This window comes from Phascolarctos cinereus, unplaced genomic scaffold (assembly GCF_003287225.1).
Source record: "Phascolarctos cinereus isolate Bilbo 61053 unplaced genomic scaffold, phaCin_HiC Scaffold_9;HRSCAF=440, whole genome shotgun sequence".
In the NCBI taxonomy this organism is placed as follows: domain Eukaryota; kingdom Metazoa; phylum Chordata; class Mammalia; order Diprotodontia; family Phascolarctidae; genus Phascolarctos; species Phascolarctos cinereus.
The window spans coordinates 104,447,259-104,472,014 of NW_027556402.1; the positions used below are offsets into that span (position 1 = coordinate 104,447,259).

The following is a 24,756-nucleotide window of genomic DNA, read 5'->3' on the forward strand; positions in this document are numbered from 1 at the left end:
ACACTTTGAAAATTCCAACCAACTTGTTACTTATCTTGGTTATCACTAAGTTAAGCAACAATTAACAATTAACTCATAAAAGAATGAGTAACTAGGGCAACCAGGAATTTTTTATTACAGTAAATTTTCACAATTTTCATTAAGCCTATACACATAATATTTCATATTGTTATTAAATATGAGCACTTTATTACTTAGTTTGGAGTTCTATTGAAGTCAGTGAAAAAGTAATATAAATTAACTAGGAGTAAAAATTATTTATAGATTTTTTTTATAGATATTGATGAAATACAGTTTGCTTTGATTGTACTTTTCTCAGGGGATAAAGTGGGGCCCCTTCTTGCCAAAGCTTATCACTGCAAACACATCTAGATCTCTCCTATCTTCAAAAAATAAAAACCAGCTACAAAAAAAAAAAACCAACCCTTAATTTGACATTGCCATTCTCTTAATCCAGCACTTCTTAAAGTGTGGTCCAGGGATCCTTAGAGATCCCTAAGACCCTCCTAGAGCATCCATTAGGTCAAAATTATTTTCATAATAATACTAAGGTATTTTCGTTTATAATATGATAAATAATGATAAATATAACCCACATAAATAAAAGCTATCTATCTATCTATCTATCTATCTATCTATCTATCTATCTATCTATCTATCATCACTGCCTTTGTTCACTACTCAACCTTCGTGCAATATGGCTTCCATCCCTACTATCCTACTGAAACTTTTCTCCAAGGTAACCTCTTATTCATGAAATCTAATTACCTTTCCTCAGTCCTTATCCTCCTTGACCTTTCTGCATGTGTTGGACCATTGACCACCTGATTCTTAAAACTGAGTCCTTCCACACACAAAAAAACCAGTCCTTCCTCAACTGTGTGCTACACTACTGGTCTCTCCTTGTTTTCTTACTACCTCCCTGAGAGTTTGTTTTTGATCTTCTTTACTGGTTCATCATCTTCCTGTTGTCCCTGAAGGCCCTCTCTGTCTTCTACCCTCTTCTCTCCCTTGGTAGTCTCACCTGCTACCATGGATCTAATTATCATTAGTTAGCCCGCTGTAAAATTAACTCCCAAATCTATATCTCCAGCCCTGCTCTCTCATAAGCTCTAGTTCCAAATTTTCAACTGCTTGATGGATATCTCTTCCCAAATGTGCCACCAGTATCTTAAACTGGTATGTTCACAATTAAATTTCTCGTCCCCCCAAAAAAACTTGCCTCTTCCTGACTTTTCTTTTTGTTGATGGCATCACCATTTTCCTAGTAACCTAAGGTTGATGATGCCTCACAGCCATGTCTGGCTCTTCATATTTTTTCTTATCTCACTTCCAACCAAATTCTGTTACCAAATTCTGTTAATTTTTCCTGTGTCTTTCTTTACAATCTATATGTCTCCTCCTAAGTATTCACACTGTCACCACCCTAATAACTCTCTCACTTCTGGACTATTCTAAAAAACCCTTTGAGAGTCTCCATGACTCTATTCTCTCCTCTCTCTAATCTGCCCTTCACACAACTGCCAAAATTATCTTCTAAAAGCCTATATGGGATCATGCAGCTTGCCTCTTTCAAAAACAAAAACAAAAAACAACCTGAGGTGCTTGCTTCAGGATAAAATACACAATCCTCAGTTTTTCATTTAAAGACCCTTCACGATCTGGCACTAACCTTCCTTTTCTGCTTTATTTTAATACTGTTTCCTTTCATGTATTCTATGTTCTTGCCATACTGGCTTGTAGCTGTTCCCTGATATCTTCTGGCTTCTCTTGCCTTCATGCATTTACTCAGACCCAGGCCTAAAATATAATTTTCATGTCTGCCCATTGAAATCGTTTTCCTGTAAGGCTCACCTCAAGAATCATCCCTGCAAAACCTTTCCTCATTCTCCCTAAGCTGAGAGTGATCATTTTCTCAGAATTTCTTAGAGCTCTTTACACATTTCCTTTAACCTTTCATATTCTTCCCCTTGAAGACAGGAAGTATATTTGTGTGTGTGTGTGTGTGTGTATATGTATGTATGTATATGTATATACACATAAATATGGTGAATCAAAATGACTCACTTTTTAACTTTTTATCCCCAATGCATTGCAGAGTAAATAAGTATTTATTGATTTGAATTATCACATACCACTGCAATGAAATTTTTGAGAACTTTACTTCTTAGATAATAACTATAATTCATCATACCCTTTTGAATTATTATTGTTCCAAGAGACCCATAAGAAACAGAGTTGAAGCTCTTCTTCCTTTTATTTCTACTCAAAACTTCCCAACCACAAATTTGTGTTACCATACCAAGCAGGAAAGCTGCTTAGTAATTAGCTTTACAAAAGCTAATTAATTTAACCCTTTCCTCAGTATTTCTGGTTGTCACCCATCATATTTTGCAATGGTGATGTTGTGTTAGAAGCTAGCTATCTAAAATAGTTTCTTATCGCTTCTAATGCTTTAGATTTACCATATAGCAACTTGTCACACAATAAAGAGGCAGCATGATAGGATGGAAAGAACATTGGCCCCAGAGTCAGAAGACTTTTGTTTAAATTCCTCTTCCTGATGTTTAATATCTGCTTGATCTCTGGCAAATCACTTCACCACCCTGGTCTCCTGTTTTCTCATCTACAAAATGAAGAAGTTGGACTAGATGGTTTTTGTGATCTCAAAAACAAAAACAACTTAAACTGTACTTTCAGTGAATGGAAAACATTGGCCTTAGCCTTTATATCTATGACCGTTCCCTTTTTTATTTTTTTAATCACATATGAGACATTTTAACTTATTTGAAAATAATAAAAGTTTTGTGGCTTTCTTTTAAAAAATATAGAATCTCCAACTTCATTACTTTCTTTGGCCATGTTTTTTGTTTGCCTTAGTCATCTTAAATATGATCATTTTCTTTTTTTATATATATTTTTTAATATAAATTTATTTACTTTTAGTTTTCAATATTTACTTCCACAATATTTTGAATTCCAAATTTTCACCCCATCTTGCCCCTCTCCCCACCCCAAGATGGCATGCATTCTGAATACCCCTTCCCCTAGTCTGCCTTCCCTTCTATCTCCCCCCCATCCCCTTCCCCTTCTATTTTCCTGTATTGCAGGATAGATTTCTGTACCTCATTTCTTGTATTTCTTATTTCCCAGTTGCATGTGGAAATGTTTTTTTTTAAAACATGTATTTTTAAAACTTTGGGTTCCAAATTTTCTCCCTTCCTCCCACCCTACCCACCCTCATTGAAAAGGCAACCAAGTCAGTACAGCCCATACATGTGCAGTTATGCAAAATACTTCCATAGTAGACATGTTGTGAAAAACCAACTCTATTTCCCTTAATCCTATTCTGCCCCCTCCATTTATTCTGTTCTTTCTTTTGACCGTGTCTGTCCTCAAAGTACTTCCTTCTGATTACCCCTTTCCCAGTCTGTCCTTTTTTCTATCATCCCCCTGCTCTCTTGTCCCCTTCCTCCCCTATTTTCATGTAGGGTGAGACAGATTTCCATACCCAATTGAGTGTGTATGTTATTCCCTCCTTAAGCCAAATCCTATGAGAATAAGATTTACTCATTTCCTCTCACCTTCCCATTTCCCCTCCACTGTAAGAACCTTTTCTTGTCTGTTTTGTGCAAGATAATGTACCCCATTCTACCTCTCCCTTTCTCCTTCTCCTAGTATAATCCTCTCTCACCTCTTAATTTTATAATTTTATTCTCCAGATATCACCCCTTCATCTTCAACTCACCCTGTGCCCTCTATCTATCTATCTGTCTATCTATACATACATATAATTTTTTTTCCCTCCACTACCTAATACTGACAAAGGTCTCATGAGTTATAAATATCATCTTTCCACGCAGGAATGTAAAAAGTTCAGCCTTAATAAGTCTCTTATATTTCTCTTTCCTGTTTACCTCTTCATGTTCCACTTGAGTCTTGTATTTGAAAGTCAAATTTTCTATTCAGCTCTGGTCTTTTCATCAAGAATGCTTGAAAGTCCTCTATTTCACTGAATGACCATTTTTTCCCCTGAAGGATTATACTCAGTTTTGCTGGGTAGGTGATTCTTGGTTGTAATCCTATCTCCTTTGCCCTCCAGAATATTATATTCCATGCCCTGTGGTCCCTTAATGTAGAAGCTGCTAAATCTTGTGTTATCCTGATTGTGTTTCCACCATACTTGAATTGTTTCTTTCTGGCTGCTTGCAATATTTTCTCCTTGACCTGGGAACTCTGGAATTTGGCTACAATATTCCTAGGAGTTTTCCTTTGGGGATCTCTTTCAGGGGGAGATCAGTGGATTCTTTCAATTTCTATTTTGCTGTCTGGTTCTAAAATATCAGGGCAGTTTTCCTTGATAATTTCTTGAAAGATGATGTCTAGGCTCTTTTTTTGATCATGGCTTTCAGATAGTCCAATAATTTTTAAATTCTCTCTCCTGGATCTATTTTCCAGGTCAGTTGTTTTTCCATGAGATAGTTCACATTGTTTTCTAATTTTTCATTCTTTTTTATTTGTTCTACTGTGTCGTGATTTCTCATAAAGTCACTATCTTTCAATTGCTCTATTCTAGTTTTTAAGGAAGCATTTTCTTCAGTAAGCTTTTGGACTTCCTTTTTAGGGCATTCTCCTCATTGGCTTTTTGGACCTCTTTTGCCATTTGGGTTAGGCTATTTTTTAAGGTGTTATTTTCTTCAGTATTTTTTGGGTGTCCTTTAGCAGGCTGTTGACTTGTTTTTCATGATTTTCTTGCATCACTTTCATTTCTCTTCCCAGTTTTTCCTCTACTTCTCTTACTTGCTTCTCAAAATCCCTTTTGAGCTCTTCCAAGGCTTGGAACGGATTCATATTTTTCTTGGAGGCTTTGGATGTAGGAGCTTTGACTTTGTTGTCTTCTTCTGGTTGTATGTTTTGATCTTCTTTGTTACCAAAGTAAGATAATATAGTCTGACTCTTTTTGCGAGGTTTGCACATGATCCCAGCCAACTACTTGAGTTTTAAACTCTTTGTTAAGGTAAAGTCTGTCTCCAATGTGGAGAATGTACTGTCCCAAGCTTTAGGGGTTTGTATAGCTGTTTTCAGAGATACTCCTAGGGACCTGTAAATTTTCAGTTCTTCCAAGGTGATATGATAAGGGTTGAGGTATTTACTCTTTTCCTGGCCTGTGCTCTGGTCTTTGAGTGACCGGCCACAACCAGTCTTTTCTCTCTTGGAACTGTGAGGGTTTCCTCTCCACAGCTACTACAAGCTTCACCACGCCAGTGCTCCTCCTCACCCCAGGACCACCATCCAGAACTGTGACCCAGATGCAAGCACAGGCAAAGCCAAAGATTCCTGCCTCAGCACCAGCAAAGAGATCCCTGCAGTCCCCCTTTGATCAGCCACTTGATTCCCCCTCAGTCTGTGGGCCAGAAGCTCAGGACGCTGGCACCATCCCGGCGCCCACACTCTGCACTCTGGAACTGGCTCTGACCTAGCTCTTCTGTCACTGAAAAAACAGACTTTTCTCACTGACTTTCTAAGTTGTCTTTGGTGTTTGTGGAGTGAGGAGTCTGGAAACTGCCACAGCTGCCTGAGATTCATTCCTCTGAGGCCTTCTCCAGGTTCGCTGCGGCCTGCGCGCCCACGCCAAACTGTGCTCCTCTCCCTGCCCAGCACGATATGCCTTTCTGATCATCCATCTGGGCTGTCTTGGGCTGGAAATTTGTTTTACTCTGTCTTTTTGTGGGTTCTGCTGCTTTAGAATTTTAGAGCCATTTTTCTACAGGTATTTGGAGGGTTTTGGGGGAGAGCTCAAGCAAGTCACTGCTTTCACATGGCCATCTTGGCTCCACCCCCCAAATTTGATCATTTTCAAATTATGTAAAGTTAATTTTATAATTGTATTCATTGTATGTCCTTTATCTCTCCTCCAACCCCCCAGTATATTTTGAGGCAACTTGAGTAAACAAAATACTATATTGAAAAGAGCTATTTACTTGGACTCAGAAGATCTGTATTCAAATTTTACATATGCATACTACCAGCTATGTGGTCTTAGGCAAATAACTTAGCCTGTCTGATTTGGTTTTCCCACCTGTGAAAGGGTAGGTAGCTCTACCTACCTTACAGGGGTGTTATAGAGACTAAGTGAGAAAGTGTGTAAAGCACTATGTTAACCCTTCTGAACTATATCACTGAACTTTCCACTAAATGCTAAAAATAAATTGGTGTTCGTCATTCACATCCAAATGTTATGTTGAAGGCTGTCTGAACTGAAAGTGTACAAAAACATTTAATTCAGTAAATAAATATTTCTGTTTACTCCCTCCAAAGAATTCCCAAGAGCAATTTGGAGAAATTATAACAATTGTTTTGATATAGTCTAGGAAAAGTAACTCTCCAGCCAAAATCATTATTGCTTTTCATCTTTCATTGCCAAGGATATAGATGTTGAGGAAATTCAACAACTTGCCAGCAAATAGCTTCTTTAATAGTTTAATAATTATATATTAGCTAGCAGGTCTAACTCTCAGTTGTAGTCTAAGAATTTCCTTCTTCCTTTAAATATCTCCTCATTCACAGGGCCTTTCTTGATTTTCCCTCTCATCCTCATTACCTCAATTCAGTAATTATCATCTCCCTTAGACCTGACATAAGGCACCTCCTTAATGTACTTAGCATATAAAAATATGCATTATGTGCTATTTCTTATCTTTGTTTTGTGATGGATAATCCTGTGAGAGCATGGACTCTGTCTTGTGTAAGTCTTCCCCTTGGCCTAACATAGTACTGTGCACACTAGTATTTAATCAATGTTTAGAGAAATAAATGGTGGCCTCTACAGTTCTCTTGTGTCTCTTTAGACAGTCTATCGAATGTAGAAGGAAGGTTCATTTTAATACATGGAAAGTATTAACAAGTAACATTTACGTAGGTGCAGAACAATATGCTGCTAGTAGTATATAAGTCCTGCTAGTTGTAGAATAAAGCCAAGAAAAGAGGATTAATCAGTAAAGACATCTTGGAAAGAAGTAAGTTTGATCTGGGTTAATTGAACAACCCGAGTCAATTAACTAAGTTATAAGGGAGGGAAAGACTGTTTTGTTTTGTTTTAAGAATAATTAGAACTTAAAAAAATAAATAATTAGAACTGATTTTTTGCAATTAAAAAAAATGCCAGGAAACATCTGTCTATTTACATTAGTAATAATATCTTGCCCTTTTAGATCCTTTAGATTTTTCCAACAGTCCTACTGCATATCTGATATACATTTGGATATCCCAATCTTCGTCTTCTGGGAGTTTGAAGTTGTATTTGTGTACAGTTGTAAGGTTTGGTGATGATGCTTTAATTTGGCACCATTTTCTTCTCAGTTGGCACTTTATGTGCTTTCATTCCTGGAACCCAAGGACCTGCTGCAAGCAGCTCAGACATGCCGATACTGGAGAATTCTGGCTGAAGACAACCTTCTCTGGAGAGAGAAATGCAAAGAAGAGGGTAAGAGCCAAAAATTTAAAAATATCTTTTTAGAAAGAAATGATTCTCAAAATGGAACACTTTTTAAAAAGGTAAAAGTAGTTTTGGTATAGATGAGAAACTGGGAAAAGGTAAATTATATAGTTGGATGAACAAAGACAAATATGAACTTAATTTAACATTTCTTGTAAGCAAAACAGAAGTATCTTTTAAGTGAATATGGAAGAGCAGAGCTGTTTTAGAGGCCCAAATGATATACACTGAATTAAGGTTGTGACACTGAACTTCCGACAATAATTAAATGAGAAGGCTTAATCTTGGCTAAGTGATACAAATCATAAGGAAATCTCCACTTAAATTCACCAAAGTATCTGTACTTTAAGACTGGGATTATTCATCACAGTGTTAACTATTTGAAACTAGACAATCCTCATGGACTTAATTTAACCAAGACTTGTACCTATGAAGCCATTTACCAGCACTGCTAACAAATACAAAATTGACTGATTTGTTGCTCATCCCTTCCTAGTGGAGTTATTGGTGAAAAGTGAAAAAGCCCAAAGGGGAAGTTGATCAGGAAAGCAGAAGCAATGGTGGAGGCAGAAGGGGAAGGAAAAAACTGAAATAACATTCTCTGAATAATTAAAAACTTTCTATCTGCAGTGACTTTTCCAAGTGGAATTCAGTGGCTTTAAAAGGTAGCATGGTAGAAAGAAAAGACCAGTGAACTAAGGAATCAAAAGACCAGTCTCAACTCTGTGCTTTACTTAGACATGTCATCTAGGCAAATTATTTAATCTGACTGGATCTCAGTGCCTTCCTTACAAAAGTTGTAATAATGATAGTTGTACGATCTTCATTATACAATTGTTGAGGATGAAATGAGAAGCTTTAAGGAAGAAAAAGGAACATCCATTTACTAAGGGCCTACTATGTGTCAGTACATGTATGTGTAGATAGACAAGTAGATTAGTTATGTCTATAGTTTTGAGTAGCTAGTCAAATATCTTGTTTTCCTTTGGGAATTAGTTTTTGAGAGAAAACAAAAGAACATAAGAGAAGAAGACTTTTAATGGAAATAACAAATAAGAAGAAGTTTATTAACTGGGTAATCAAAAGCAGTTTACTGCTCTTGGTTATTAAAGGGGCCCTGGAACTGTAGTGCTAAGTCATACTGATAACTGTGTGTTGGTTAAGATTTCTGAAATGTTGACTTGAGACAGAGATCAAGAAGACCTTTATTCAGATCCCATGTCTGCCATGCAGTGACCAGGTAGCCTGGGGCAAGCCACAAAAACTCTTTGTCTAGAAAGTGGGTACAGCTAAGCAAGGTCCCAATTAGGGCAAATAATGAATCTTCGTGAAGTGGTTGCATTATTCTAATTAGCACTGCATATTTCCATTGGGCTGTCACCAATTACCATATTTCATGTAATTACAACTTTGAATAGGACAAATTCAAATACATGCGACCTCTTCATGGGACCTGGCTGTATGGTAATATCTGCCCTACTTCATGAAGTCCTTGTGAGGTTCAAATGAAAGAGGTGCCATGAAAATAATTTGAAAAGTTAGAAGTGCTATATAAATGCAAAATATTATGACTATAACAATTTAGTTATTAAAATAATGAAGAACAATTTGAGCATAAAGGAAATAATAACAATGGCTTTATGTACGAATTTTGTGTTCTTAATTATGGAAGATTTTTAAAAAAATTTTCAAACAGGAATTGATGAACCGCTGCACATCAAAAGAAGAAAAATCATAAAGCCAGGTTTCATACATAGTCCGTGGAAAAGTGCATATATAAGGCAACACAGAATTGATACAAACTGGCGGCGAGGAGAACTGAAATCTCCAAAGGTAACGAAGATTTCTAAATGGATGCGTATTTATAATGGGAATTATTAAGCATTTAGCAGCTAGCCATTGCTGTTCTGGATGAGAAGTGTAACTTGAGACATCCTCTTTTCTAAGAAAGAACCAAAATCTTTTAAAGTAATTGAAATGGGTAACTAACAGATGAAGTGAATTGAATAGAACCAACTTTATACAATAACAGTGATATTGTAAAGACAAACAACTTTAAAAGACTGAGGAACTTTTTTGTTATTGTTGTTTAGTTGTTTTCCAACTCTTTTAGTTACTTATTTTAATTGTTGTATCCAATTCATGATCCCGAATTCGGGAGTTTTCTTGGCAAAGGTACAAGAGTGGTTTGCCATTTCCTTCTCAAGCTCATTTTACAGATGAGGAAACTGAGGCAAACAGGATTAAGTGATTTACCCAGAGTAAGGCCAGATTTGAACTCAGGTCTTCCTGACTTCAGGCCCAGTATTTAATCTGCTGTGCCACCTAGTTGCCATATTCCAGCCACAATTCCAGAAGACTTATGATGAAACATGCTACCCACCTTCTAATAGACACATGAAGGACTCAAAGTACAGATTGAGACTTTTTTGGGGGGTGGGGAGTGGGGAGTGGAGCAGGCCATGACCAATGTGGGGATTTATTTTGCTTTACTATGTAAGTTTATTAACGGGTTTTGTTTTTCTTGCTCTCTTAGTGTGGGGGAGGGAAAAGGAGAGGAGGAGGTTCTTCATGAAAATAAAATTTAATTTAAAAAAATTAAAGAGTAATTGTTAGAGTTCTTCTATAGCAAATTTCTTCCTCTAACCTGAAAAAGAATTAAATCTGACAGGGAAGGGCATGTAAATTGAGCATGACATAATGTATGTGTTTCTGCTGCTTCTATTTTCAAATAAGTGAAAAGGTTTGAGCATCCTATTGGATTTTGTAATATTAAAATGTCATTATTTCCTATCATATATCATTATTTACAGATATACACATGTAGCATATATTTTACTGATGAATGTGTTGGCTGCTTTCTCTAACTTTGTAGTAGCTTCCTTTTCTACTGTGAGACTTCTATGAATTCAGACCTTATTTGATATTTTCTCCATATCTCTATACTTTTCATTTATTGGAAAAATGAGAAAATATTTGAAATCTTTTGATGTGTGTGTATGTATATATACATATATACATATATATGTGTGTGTTTAAATATATACATGCATATATATATATTCTGATATATGTGTGTGTGTGTATATATATATATATATATATATATATATATATATATATATAATTAAGTAAATGTGGCTTTTGTCAAACAATTTTAATTTAATATGGCACCTTAGCAAACTATTCAAACTTTTCATCTGAAAATAGTTATTTAATTTTTTTCTTAAGATGTTAATCATCCTATGGTGGCTAAGTACCCTTTCATACTTCTGCAAATTTTAAATATAGTTTAAAAATCATTGTTCGTGTGCACTTTTTTCCTTGTGTGTAATATATAAAAAACATAGTTATATTTCTGATTCTTGTTTGTCTTATCAGGTGCTCAAAGGACATGATGATCATGTGATCACATGCTTACAGTTTTGTGGAAACAGGATAGTTAGTGGTTCTGATGACAACACTCTGAAAGTTTGGTCAGCAATCACAGGCAAAGTGAGTTTGTTTTAAAGATCATGACATTTGTATTTTTTTTTCCATGTACTGATAATGAATAGAAAAAATGACTAATTATTGGTACCCACTTATTTTTAGCAAGAATTTTTAAGCTGTTTATATACTAAGCCCCAAGTTTGTGAAAGTCATCTTGATGTAACATGATCTGATCATAGATAAACTGAGAATTTGAGCAGATGTGCTTTATATTTATGTAAGTTGCATTTGTCTTGACTTTATCAACCTGAATGGCATGATATTACCTTAATCTTTTGTAAAAAGTCGTAATTGTGAGAGATTTGTTTTCCCTGTGAAACTGTTCCATTTATAGGTCACATCTAATTTGAAAATTAAATGTTTCATGTTAGATTAGACTAATCTCAAGCTATATGAGATAATACTAAAGTAGATGAGGTATTGAAATTAAAGTTTGATGGGAAAAAGCAACCTGAGCAGTCAATCTTGAAAACACATGATAGTATCCCTTGCAACAATACCAGAGGGAAAGTCTAGCACTTATCTGTCCAGTACGGTGGCATTGCACAGAATTGAGTAATTGACCACTTTTCTTTTAAAAAAAACAGTTATGGTGAAAGGAAAGGAGTATATAGAAAAGCTTCCAGTTTTGTTTTGTTTTAACACTTTTCCCATGCAATACTTCAATCAGAAATCATTAATCTTCTAAATATCTCAAGTCACACTTGAAGATAAGAAGGGAACTTCGCATTTCTATGGTCTAACATTAGTTTGGGATTTATCTTCAATGTTTTAATGTCTGTCTTTACATGTCTGCAAGTAGCTTGGCTGGATCATAACTACTGCCTTCAGGCAGTCTTAGAGGAAATGTGGTATGCAACCACACCCAGTACTATTGACATTCTTTCACTTAAACCATTCCCATGAAGAAACCAAGTTACAATTTAGTATTCTTTCATCAAAAAAAAAATAAGCCAGCCTGGAACTGTCACATCTTAGTAAGAAACATTTGCTTTCTATCTACTTAGCCTTTTGTGACATTCATATGTGACGTATTGCTGAATATGTGAGTTGAATTGTCACATGATTCTCATTTCAAAATTAAAAATTATTTCCTGATACTTCTGGAAACCAAATTTTGAATGTTTTTCCGCACAAATTCTAATAAATGATGAAAATGGTGTTTAAATTTTGCTTTTTATCCAAAAATAAGAATCTTGAGTATTTTTTTTTCCTAGTGTTTGAGAACATTAGTAGGACACACTGGTGGAGTATGGTCATCACAAATGAGAGACAACATCATCATCAGTGGATCTACTGACCGTACTCTTAAAGTGTGGAATGCAGAGACTGGAGAATGTATACACACTTTATATGGACATACCTCCACTGTTCGTTGTATGCACCTCCATGAAAAGCGGTAAGAGCAAAAACCCAATTGAGAGTAAAGCGATTGTCTTACATTGCTTAAGTCACTTTCAACTGGTAACTATTAGGTATCCGTTCTGCAGTCATTTTCAGGTTTCAGCTTTATATACATATTTCATGTATTACTGCCTTTCAGTTTTATTTTGTTGCCATAGATAATGATGATGACAACTAAGCAGAAGTTTACACTAACGTTTAGTTTCAGCTGAATTATTGAAGTCACGTAGTCTTCTTTGAATATGTATTTTCTTAGCTATCTTTTCATGATGATCAGTACTGAGTTGTTTGCAGATAGTTGTCTCAGTTCTAATTGTCCTGGGCATCTTCAGTTCCCCTGTGTGAAATAAATTTTGAAGTGGGTCTGGGAAAAGGAGAGGGTTAGACTGGACCATTGCGATGCTAGATTCCCTCCATGGTTTTGCCCCAATCTAATTGGAGTTCTAGCTTTGTCACTAAGGTGGTATAAACTCTTCCCTTCTCCAGGTCTTAGTTTTTACCTGTAAAATGAGGATTTAGGGTTACATCATTCTTAAAACTTCATGATTCCAAGTTACTTAGTGATGACATGCTCTGGGTTGCTATCTGTACAGTTAGTCAACAATGCTTCCCTTTACTTCTCACATGGGAAAATTGTGAGAGAGAATAAAAGAATCCCTATGAATATCTTTTCAGAGAAAAGTAGCATAATATGCAAAATGGTGAGTTAACACAGGAATAAAAATTTTTCAAAAGAAAAAATTATCAAGCTTATCAAAAATGTTTATAACAGAGGACTGTGGATGTGAAAATATGTAGACATATGTAGTGAAGGAAACAGTCTTTAAAATGGCCTGGAATTGGTAATTTGACCTTGTATAAACACAAGTTTTCACCCTTTTAGGCCCCTATGTGCCACTGTATTCCAGTTCAACCTCTTATAATGTGTCCTAATTTGTAGATGAAATGGTCCAAAATTATTTAAAACTTTTTTTTCCTCATTAGCTCAGGGACTAGCTCTTTGAAGATCCATTCAATGTAAAAGTTTGTATAAATGTAATTTTAATGTAAATATAAAAATTATTGTATAACTATCTTGGCTTGAGGAAATCACACCTAACACAACACAGAGCATCTAGTAGATGCCCAAGATATGCTTGCTGTATTTCATTGAGTTGATTATTAGAGTACTCATCTGAGTTGAATGTATTTTCTTTAAAAATAAATTTTTTTGATACTTTTAGTTTCTATATCACTTTCATTTCCATACATACACAGTCCCTTGTTCCATTTCAGCTTTTTTGTCCTTTCACATGTTTTTCATTCTTGATATTGTTTTCCCTGTTCTTCCTTCACTGTTGGTTCATGTTCATTGTCACATACAGCTTGGTAATATTGCCTTATACTCCCATTAGGGAAAGATGGAGGGGAGGATTTACATTGCAGGCATTGTGATAAGAACTTAGATATATTGTCTTATTTGGCCCTCCCACCAACACCGTGAGATAGGTAGTGTTATTATTCCCATCTTGTTTAGTATTCTCCCAGTTGATGGAGACCAGTGTATTTTCAGGGATTAAAAAAAGAAATATATAGATCCAGTGTATTTTCAAAGCAGGTTCTCTCTTCTGTCCCTTACTGTAACACCATTCCATTCTTCTTCTTCTGCCATATTAACAGTAACATTTTTCTCAGTAAGAACAATTCAGCATATTCTATATTGGAATTTTGATGTGTAGAGGTAATAAGGAATATAGAATGTTAATGCAATGTTTTCACACAGTGGTTATGAATGAATGCAGTTAAAATTCATTTTCATTTCTAATTTGAATTGAATTAGAACTATTTAAGCAATGGAAGGGCACTGCAATCTGGAAGGTTAGAGTATTAGATTAGGTGCCAGGTAATCTGAATTCTGGTTCCAGTTATGCTATGCCTTAATTGCTGTGTGCCAATTCCCCAAATGTGGCTATAATCTGTGCATCCCAAACTCTTAAAAATATCAGAAGACCATATGGGAAAATGTGAGAGATTTGAACCCTTTTGAAACAAGTTACTATATAAATCCAAGGTGTATGTTTAATTATTACATCATTTCGCCCTTCAAGAATCACTATAGCAGGTATGGCATTGAATAAATCTTTCTAATAGTTATGTGGTTCCTGAATGCACGTATTTACTTTGCTATCTCCACATTATTTGTTGAAGTATATTTTAACTTCTGCATCAGGCTCATTTTCACTCTGATTAGTAACAGACATGGTTTAAAGCTTGCTGTCAGACATGTAATTTCAAGTTGTGTTATTTTTGTTCTCCAGTGTTGTCAGCGGTTCTCGAGATGCTACACTTAGGGTTTGGGACATTGAGACAGGCCAGTGTTTACACGTCCTCATGGGTCATGTTGCTGCAGTCCGATGTGTTCAGTATGATGGCAGGAGGGTTGTTAGTGGAGCATATGATTTCATGGTGAAGGTGTGGGATCCAGAGACTGAGACTTGTCTACACACGCTGCAAGGGCATACTAATAGAGTATATTCATTGCAGGTAAGAGATTCTGTGTGCTCTATCCTAGGAATGTTCTGCTAACTAAGCATATGTTTGTAGAAACTGCACTAATTGTCTGGTAAATGCTGGTCCATTAGAGTACTAGAAAAATAAGAAGAACAGAGTTTTCCTGTGACTTGTGTATGTGCCACTTATACAACAAGCATGAAGAAAACACATGAGATTTTGGAATTATTTGTTTGACCATTTTCTACTTTATTATGTAATTTCCTTCAAAAAAAAATATCTGTGTTGAACAGTTAGAACCTGCCACTTGGGGTACTTCAGTTGTGCTACAATAGATGTTGTTACCAGGGTAAACCTGGTTTTAATTCCCTCCTTAGCAAAGGATTAATTTGACCAAAAAGTTCCCCTTGACCTTGGTAGCTTGAGTTTGATGGACCGTGTAATTGGGATTCCATCCTTACTCATAACAGATCTGCAGCCTGCTATAAGAAGCTGCTGCTTCCCTGCCAGAGGCATCCCTAGCGCAGTTCCTATGGGGAGACTTCTTCCAACCAAAGGTTCTTAACCTGGTGATAGTGAACCAGTTTTAAAAAAAAGTTTTTTGATAACTATATTTTAATTGGTTTTCTTTGTAATCCTGTGTATTTTATGCACTTGACATAACATTATTCTGACAAGGGGTCCTTAGGGCTTACCAGACTGCCCAAGGGATCTATGACATAAAAAAGGTTCAGAAACCCTCCTTTAAACTTGAAACTGAATTTGATATGCTTGAATAAATTCACCACAGTTTTCAAAGTCAAATAGCTAAAATTTTGTACTCTTTAGAAAAAATAGATGTTACAGAATACATATATTCTGTTCCCCCTAAACAGCCTCATTTTCAGTTTTAAAAGTTTTCATATACATTTCTATTCATTAGCTGACATCCATCCACGATCTGCACATAATAGACTGCTTATATTGACAATTTCGTTCACAACTTAATAATGTGTTTAGTTGATGTACAGTATTGATTTTGGGGCCATTGTCACATTAAAATGATTTGACACGGGATAAGTGATTTGTTATTGGTGGTGGGGGTTGTGTTTGCTCTTTTGATTTCAAAGCTAGTCATTTAAGAGGAGGAGAGAATGTTTTGTGGGACGTCAGATTAGTAAGTTGTGTTGTTTTTTTTTTTAATATTTTGTGAGCACTAATAACACTAAAATCTTCATTTAAGCAAGTCATTGGGCCAGGAGCTGAAAATGACAATGTTAGTTGGCATCATCTTAATTTTGTTTGGGTTGATGGTCATTTACTCAGTGGAAACAAAAGTAGCAAGGAATGATATGGATCTTGCAGCAAGTCTGTCATCAAAATGACACCATCCCTAATTGAAACACGATTCATTATTTGTTAGCCTATTTCCTAATTAGTTTTAGGTTCTTGTAAATACTGTAATACTTTTCCATTCAGTTTCTAAATGAGATTTGAGCACTGTGAAAAGTGTCTCTAGCCCTTTCCTATATTTAGATGTTGATAAGCCCTTCCATTATCACAAGCTGTGTCAGCAGGTTCAACTTCCTGCTGGAGGTAATTGTCAGTGACTTTCTCATTGATGCCAGAACCATCTCAAGGTACCTAGATGCCTAGGGGGATGGGTATTTCCAAAAAGAAGGCTTAAAAATTAAATGTTGAATTATATTCCATGTTCACTTTGCATTTGTGAAGTATTAGAATTAGTGTTTTACAGTGGGGTTTTTTTTGAGTTTAAGAATTCTCAAATATTTCTGCAGCCAAGTGATATATGATACAATGTGTTGACATCAGAAGCTTTTTGAAAACCTGTTTGGTGCAGCTGTGCTTCACTTCATCGGATTGAGTGACTTTGCATGAGAACTGAATTAGCGTCCCCTGCAATGTTGGTTCTCACCGTGGCTAAGGTTAGGATCCACAAATGTCTTATTCAAGTTCATTGCTAATAGAATCTCTTTCTTCTAGTTTGATGGCATCCATGTGGTGAGTGGATCTCTTGATACTTCAATCCGTGTCTGGGATGTGGAAACAGGGAACTGCATTCACACATTAACAGGCCATCAGTCATTAACTAGTGGAATGGAGCTCAAGGACAATATTCTTGTCTCTGGAAATGCAGATTCCACAGTTAAAATCTGGGATATAAAAACAGGACAGTGTTTACAGACGTTGCAAGGTGAGTTCTGAATAACAAAACTTAGTGGTAATTATAAGCAATATTGAGCTATCTCTTTCTTAAAACAGAAGCATGATTGCTTTTACATGAATCTGTGAGCATTTCTCCTTTGAACTGGATCTATAAGGACCATATTCACCTTGGGCAAACTGTTTTAAGTTATATTTTTAAAAGGAAAATTATTTTAATGACTTACTACATATATTATATATATGAAGAACTCACATGACTGTGGATTCTTTCTAAAAACAATATTGTACCTAAGAGAAACTTATAAGTGTCTTTCAGAATGTACCAATTATGGCAGTTTGTTTTAGGGGATTTGTGGAAGGAAGAATTGGGATTAAATAATTATTTAATTTGAATTTAACATTTGATTTGCAAAGGAAAAAAAGATGTATTGGCATGAAAACTGCACTTTTTCATTTCCTATATAATTCTTTAAGATAGCTTTAATATTTTTACTTCAAGGAAATCTTTGACACTTGAAGCTTTACCACCAATTACAATAGGAAGTAATATGTATTATGAGAGTGCCCCATTGAAAACTCCATCTGGAAATCACTCACTCACTTAAAGAGTTTCATTTTATATTTTACTGTCATTTCATGCCCTCAGAATCATGTTTAACATCAAAGTAAGATTCTTAATTTTTTTATTCTCAAATTTATTCTGTTCTTCCTGAGCTTCAAACAATATTCTTTCCAATAGTGTTTGCAAGCCTTCTGTCTTGTTAGACTTCCATCATGTCATTCTCTTAAGTATTGCAGGAGTTTAGAGTCATTTGTGATTAATCATACATCTAAGCAGTTATAGAGGCCCAAAATTGTTTTTTCAGCTAGACATCAGGGTGACAGCAATAACAGCATCTTGTTCTGGAGTTTTGTGCTTAGAGTTATGTTCATTCAGTTGTGCAGCACCTTTGAATAAGCAACTCAGAGGCTTATGGTAGTAGGTCATGGTCCTCAACACTATGCATGAAGTTGTACTAGGACTACCATAATTCAGAAAAAGTTTTATCCAGACATTTTTGAAATGAAATACGTCTCAAATTCCTTACCAAGATTTCTGAATAAATAGTTGATTATAAGAGTTCAATCACAAATGGCTACCAGATTTTCCCATATCCATACTTGTCTTTTTTTGAAATTAAAAAAAAAAACTTAGAGCAAGGTTTCTGAATATGTAAAATTTTAAGTATTTCATTTACTGTATGTTCTAATGTAGAAGTCTACAAATTACTATATATGTGTCCCATATGCATAATTTCTAACCAATAACTAAATTCTTTTGGTTTTCCTAGGTCCCAACAAACATCAGAGTGCTGTGACCTGTTTACAGTTCAACAAGAACTTTGTAATTACCAGCTCAGATGATGGGACTGTAAAACTGTGGGACTTGAAAACGGGTGAATTTATCCGAAACCTAGTCACATTGGAGAGTGGGGGGAGCGGGGGAGTCGTGTGGCGGATCAGAGCCTCTAACACAAAGTGGTGTGTGCAGTTGGAAGCCGCAATGGGACTGAGGAAACAAAGCTGCTGGTGCTGGACTTTGATGTGGACATGAAGTGAAGAGCAGAAAAGATGAATTTGTCCAAACATGTAGAAGATGTACTCCCTGCCCTTCCCCCCTGCAAAAAAAAAAATCCCTTGTTCTCCGTGGTGCAGGATGTTGGCTTGGGGCAACAGAGTGTAGAGACCTACAGACGAAAGGGAAGACGACGAGATGACAAACCATACCTGACAAGCAAGGCATCTGCTGTCTCATCATGTACAAGGCTTCACTTTGGACTGGGGGCAGCTTTGCAAAATGTGACTTTCTAAATCAAACCAGGTGCAATTATTTCTTTATTTTCCTCTCAAGTGGTCATTGGGCAGTGCGATGCTGAAACCTTGTTCCAAATCCTGCTAACCTGTTCTTTTACCACCGAGGTCTAGAAAGGAGCTGCAATAACATCGAAATGTGGGCTGGTTGCCTTTTCACATTAGAGCATCTGCAACAAAAAAGTCATTTCTGGAGTGGAAAAGCTAAAAGTTTTTACTGTGAATTGTTTTTGTACAGTTATCATAAAAAAGCTTTTTTTTTTTTTGCCAACCATTGCCAATGTCAATCAATCACAGTATTAGCCTCTGTTAAACTATTTACTGTTGCTTCCATTTACACTCTTCAATGCATATGTTGCTCTGAGGTGGCAAGTTGTCCTGGGTTCTGTGAGTCCTGAGATGGATTTAATTCTCGATGCTGGTGCTAGAAGTAGGTCTTCAAACATGGGATTGTTGTCCCACCCCTGTACTGTATTCCCAGTGGCCAAACTTATTTATGCTGCTAAATGAAAGAGAAAAAAAAGCAAATTATTTTTTTTTATTTTTTTTCTGCTGTGACGTTTTAGTCCCAGACTGAATTCCAAATTTGCTCTAGTTTGGTTACGGAAAAAAAAAAGACTTTTTGCCACTGAAACTTGAGCCATCTGTGCCTCTAAGAGGCTGAGAGTGGAAGAGTTTCAGACAATAAAGAGTGAAGTTTGCCTGCAAGTAAAGAATTGAGAGTGTGTGCAAAGCTTATTTTCTTTTTTCTTTTCTGGGCAAAAATGAAAAACACATTCCTTAGAACAAAGCTATTCCAGCCTGTTCTGTTGGGAAACTTTTCTTTTTGAGGGCTGTGGTGAATGGAATGAACATACATAATAAAACTGACAAAATATTTTTTAAAACTATAAAACACAAAATGAAAATAAAGTTGCTGGTCAGTCTTAGTGTTCTACAGTATTTGGGAAAAAACAACTGTTACAGTTTTATTGCTGTGAGTAACTGACAAAGCAGAAACGATTCCGTTTTTGTAGTAAAGGCGTCACATGCAAACAAACAAAATGAATGAATAAGTGGAATGGTTTTGCCTCATTCTCCAAGAGCCACAACTCAAGCTGAACTGTGAAAGTGGTTTAACACTGTATCCTAGGCGATCTTGTTTTTTTATTCCTCCTCCTGTTTTTTGTTTTATTTATAGTCTGATTTAAAACAATCAGATTCCAGTTGGTTAATTTAGTTATGTAACAACCTGACATGAGGGAGGAAAACAACCTTTAAAGGGATTGTGTCTATGGTTTGATTCACTTAGAAATTTTATTTTCTTATAACTTAAGTGCAATAAAATGTGTTTTTTCATGTTAGCATGGCTGTTTCTTCCTTGAGGTAGCACTGCTTCGTTGCTAATAGTTCTTTTCTTTTTTTTTTTCCTGAAGTTTAAACCAAGAAAAATCTTCTTTAGTTCACATTCTCTTTGGTTTGAAATGGGAATCAGTATTTTCCAGGTCCATTTTATGCAACTAGAATTCCATAAAACAAACAGCAAAACTGTTTATCACCTCTGTTGTCTCATTAAAATATATGGAGGACACCAACTCATCCTCTTTTATTTACATTGGTGTGTATTACTAGCTGTTTCTCAGCAGGTCACTCCACCTAGCCATGCCTCATTTTTTCTCATTTGCAAAAAAGAGGAAATTGAATTCAGTAATCTCTAGAAGAGATGTCTATTGCATGTATGATACACAAACATAAATATAGATGTATTTCATTTTCAAAGAATCATTATACCATTGGCCTTCAAAGATGAAATTTCTAGAATTCCTAGTAACCAGTACTTCCTTGCTTACTTTTTGAATCATTTAAGAGTTCATTTAACAGACTAAATTAAGGCAGGGTGAAAAGCCAGTATTTAAGGCTCTTGTGTCTCTAAGGACCATTCTGTTAACTAAATAAGCTTTCATGCAGCTATCTTGTACTGACATCCACAAATGTTGGTTATTGATTAAAACTGGGTAATTTCAATCAATATCCAGAAACTTAAACTATCCAGATTTAAACCCAAAATTAGGAATCAAGCAGAAAGTAAAAGGGAACACAGTTAAAATGCTTTGCAAACCTGAAAGCACTATGTAAATAGTGTTGTTATTATTATTATTACTCATAGGAGAACCCCTCAGGCCCCTCACTCAGATCTTGACTTTTGATACAGACATAATGGATTCCCAGCCCACTGCAGTTTGAAAGTAGCAAATTAGAATCAAGTAAGTTCTTGCAGGCAGACATATTGAAAACGTCCTGAAATGACAACTTATAGAAAGGGAGAAAATTAAAACTAAAAAAAAATTAATTATATGAACTCAAAAAACACAGTAGCCTAGGACTGATTAAATTAAAAGGTAATATCCTACGTATCTTCAGTAACTAACCCCTGAGAATTTCACCTTAGAAGAACACAGTATAATAATTAATTTTCCCATTAATAATTCCGAGTCATTAAGGAAAGGATACATTTTGTTCAGGATCCTCTTTAAGAAGGTAGGAAGACACTTCAAAAAATGATCATGAGAAAAGGGATTCCAATTATCATGAAACATATAGATATGAACATTTATTTCACTTATCTGGAAAATTCACTTTTATAGAAGAAGTGCCATTTCTTGTGCCTTGCACATAGTAGGCACTTAATGATTGCTTATTAGATTAGATTGATAGTAGACAAAACTGTCTTTATAATGTCAAAAGAAAAATAGGGTCTTCAAATTGGATCATGGTAATAGATTGAAAAATTAACTTCAAATTGTAAAATTTGAAGACATGACTTAAGACAGTCTGTTGCAAATGTATTTGAGATAGTCCAGATTTTAAAATCAAAATATTTGTAAAGTTTTTAGGGAACATTAGAGCTCATGCCATGTATTTTTTTTAAAACAAATATATCATAAATGCGTATTAATAGCCTCTGTCAGTGGGATCATTTTTAATACTTTAAGGCTCATTATGTACCTTGTGATACGTGTTTTTTTTAAATGAAGATAATCCTGACTTTATTTGTAAGTCGAGTTTTTTGGGAAAAGTTTGAGATTCTGTTCTGAAGACTTTATGTTATAGAAGGCCAAATATGGATTGTTTCTGAGCTAATATCTTTACCCATTCAGATGTTAGAGGAAATTGTTGATTGAATGAGTAATGATTGACAAGAACTAGAGTCTAACAGCCATAGAAAATAGGATGTTCCTTTACCCAGAAAACCCAGAAATTTAAGGTTCCAAGTTTTTATATTAGCCTCATGAAGTAAATTGTCAAAAGTGTATGCTAAGTAGTTTTAGACTAACTGCATACCAGGGCAATGATATTGGAAAGTTTCTAGGATGTATTAGTGGAAATATTGGCTGCTTCCATTCCATGACCATGAAGTTAGTAGATGGCAAAATCTTTTGGCCTATCATGTTGTTAGAAGATTACACAGCAAAGTTACACATCAGTTGTAACTACCCTTTATCATACTTAGCATGATCATGTTGGGGGAGGAAAATACTTTGTTCTAAGGACTTAAGCAAAACACAACATTTTCCTTTGAACAAATCCCAAGGGGAAAAATTTCACAGTAGTTTGATTATTTTCTTGTAAATCCTGTCCTACATTAATATAAAGGTTGAAGCTCAGAATGGTTTTGACCTTTCAGCTAACGTTCCTTAAATTAGTGTTCTTGGAATGGCAAATTCTCTATTCCAAAGATAAAATTATAATCCAAATCAATGGTCCATAGAGACAAACTGCAAAATCATATGAAGGAGTAAGCAATGTACTAGGAATTGGGAGAGATTTTTGTTCAAATCCCAACTCAGATATACCTATATACCCCTTAGCAAGTCATTTCAGACTTAATTTGCTCATCTGTGAAATGGAAGTAATCACCCTTACCCTACTTTCCCTCAAAGGTGAATGTGAGGGAAGAAGTCTTGTAAACCTTAAAGCTTTTCATAAATGTAAGCTATTATTATTAGTGGACAGAGTACTAAACTGAAAGGAAGACTTGTTTGGGTCTGCCACAAAGTAGCTGTGTGACCCTGGGCAAGTTATTAAACAGCTCTGGGCTTCAGATGCTGATAAAATGAAAGGGTTGGCTACATAATTTCTAACGTCCCTAATATCCTATGATTCTATGTAGTCATCAAATGTTACTTGCTGAAATAAGTGAACCAGCTCGTTATGCTACATGTGAATTGTTTAAGATGCTGACATTTTTTAAACCTCCCTTATCTTAGTATCACTTACAACTACCCGAATTGGTCCTTTTGAATGATTTGTTTGATTTCTGCCCTCCCCCCCCAAAAAAAAAAACCTGAGTCACTGGTGTCTTACTCAATTTTCGCTTAGTCTTTTACAAATCACTTTCTTTACCCTTATAATGATGATGATGATGATGATGATGATGATGATGATGATAGCCTTTATATCGGGCCTGCTGTGCTGTTCCAGGCACTGTCCTAAGAGCTTTGCAAATATTTACAAATATTTGAATCTCACAACAATCCTGGGAAGTAGGTGCTATTATTTTTATAGTGAAGGAAACTGGAGACAGATAAGTTACTTGCTCAAGGTCACTCAGTGAGTGTCTGAAGCAGGATTTGTACAACATAGAATATGGCTGGAGAGTGTTCCTTTAGCACTAAATTGAAAAACTCCTTGAACAAATGCAAAGACAGTATGTATATGTCTATACATACATGATCCCTTTCCCTACTGTTCCAGAGAGGAAAGTGGGTGGGGATAATCAGAGGTCAAGGAAACTCCAAGGGAGAGATTCATTGGTTGATAGCAGGATTAAAATGCCATGCCCTCTCATTGCACTGTGAGATGAGTGGTATTCATCATCTAAAATCTGTGCTTCTTGGCTGTCACCTTAGGGAGATACTTAGAGTTTAAAGGGGGATTTAGGGCCAACCCTCTCTCATTTTGCAGATGAGTAAACTGAGACTCAGAGAAGATAAGCAATGTATCCTAGATCATACAGCTAGCTTATGTTATAGTCCAAGATTAAACCCACATCTTGCAGCTAACTCCCAGCCTTTCCCTTACCTCCCATCACAGGCTACTGGGGACGTTAGAAATAATGTAACCAACCATTTCATTGTATCAGCATCTGAAGCCCAAAGATGTTTAATAATGCCCAGGGTCACACAGCTACTTTTGTGGCAGACCCAAGTAAGTCTTCCTGACTTTCAGTTTAGTGCTCTGTCCACTAATAATAATAGTTTACATTTATGAAAAGCTTTACGGTTTACAAGACTTCTTCCCTCACATTCACCTTTGAGGGAAAGTAGGGTAAGGATGATTACTCCCATGTCACAAATGAGCAAATTAAGTCTGAAATGACTTGCTAAGGGGTATATAGGTATATCTGAGTTGGGATTTGAACAAAGATCAGAAGGTTCTGAAGACTACCCTGCTCACACTTCTCCCTCTGTTTTTCCCTTCTCATTCAACAGAAATCAAGGGTCAACTTTATTGGATTGTTCAGTAGATGCTGGGCCAAAGAGCTTAGTCAGAGGTTCTTGTAGGTGAGACAATGAAGCCTGATCACTTCCAAGATACCTTCAAGCTCTCTCTAATGCTATGGTTCTGTGATTCACAAGACCTACAGGAATTCCTGTATTGGGAGAGCAGGGATGGGAATCCCGAATTGATTTAGTGGTATGAAACAAACACTTGACCAATTAATCTTTAAAATTTATTTGCTTTACTTAATTTCAAATCCATATTTTCTTTAAAACTCACACTGAATCCTAGAAGCAAAGGGATGAGATGATGTTTTTTACTAAGTCACCATAATAGCTGCTTCCTTCCATTTTTTCTCTCCTCCCCTCCCCCCACCC

At 35.8% G+C, this 24,756-nt stretch overlaps 1 protein-coding gene across 1 annotated transcript in view; it reads left to right on the forward strand.

Moving 5' to 3' along the window:
- FBXW7 (F-box and WD repeat domain containing 7) overlaps window positions 1–20,241 on the forward strand; it is a 106,663-nt gene extending 86,422 nt beyond the window's left edge. The window contains 8 exon segments of the mRNA XM_020994034.2: window positions 7,360–7,483; window positions 9,192–9,328; window positions 10,877–10,990; window positions 12,205–12,386; window positions 14,689–14,914; window positions 16,865–17,075; window positions 18,379–18,564; window positions 18,567–20,241. Of these exon segments, the coding sequence (XP_020849693.2) occupies window positions 7,360–7,483; window positions 9,192–9,328; window positions 10,877–10,990; window positions 12,205–12,386; window positions 14,689–14,914; window positions 16,865–17,075; window positions 18,379–18,564; window positions 18,567–18,646 (1,260 nt within the window). The 3' untranslated portion in view covers window positions 18,647–20,241.
- Window positions 20,242–24,756: the final 4,515 nt, after the last annotated feature.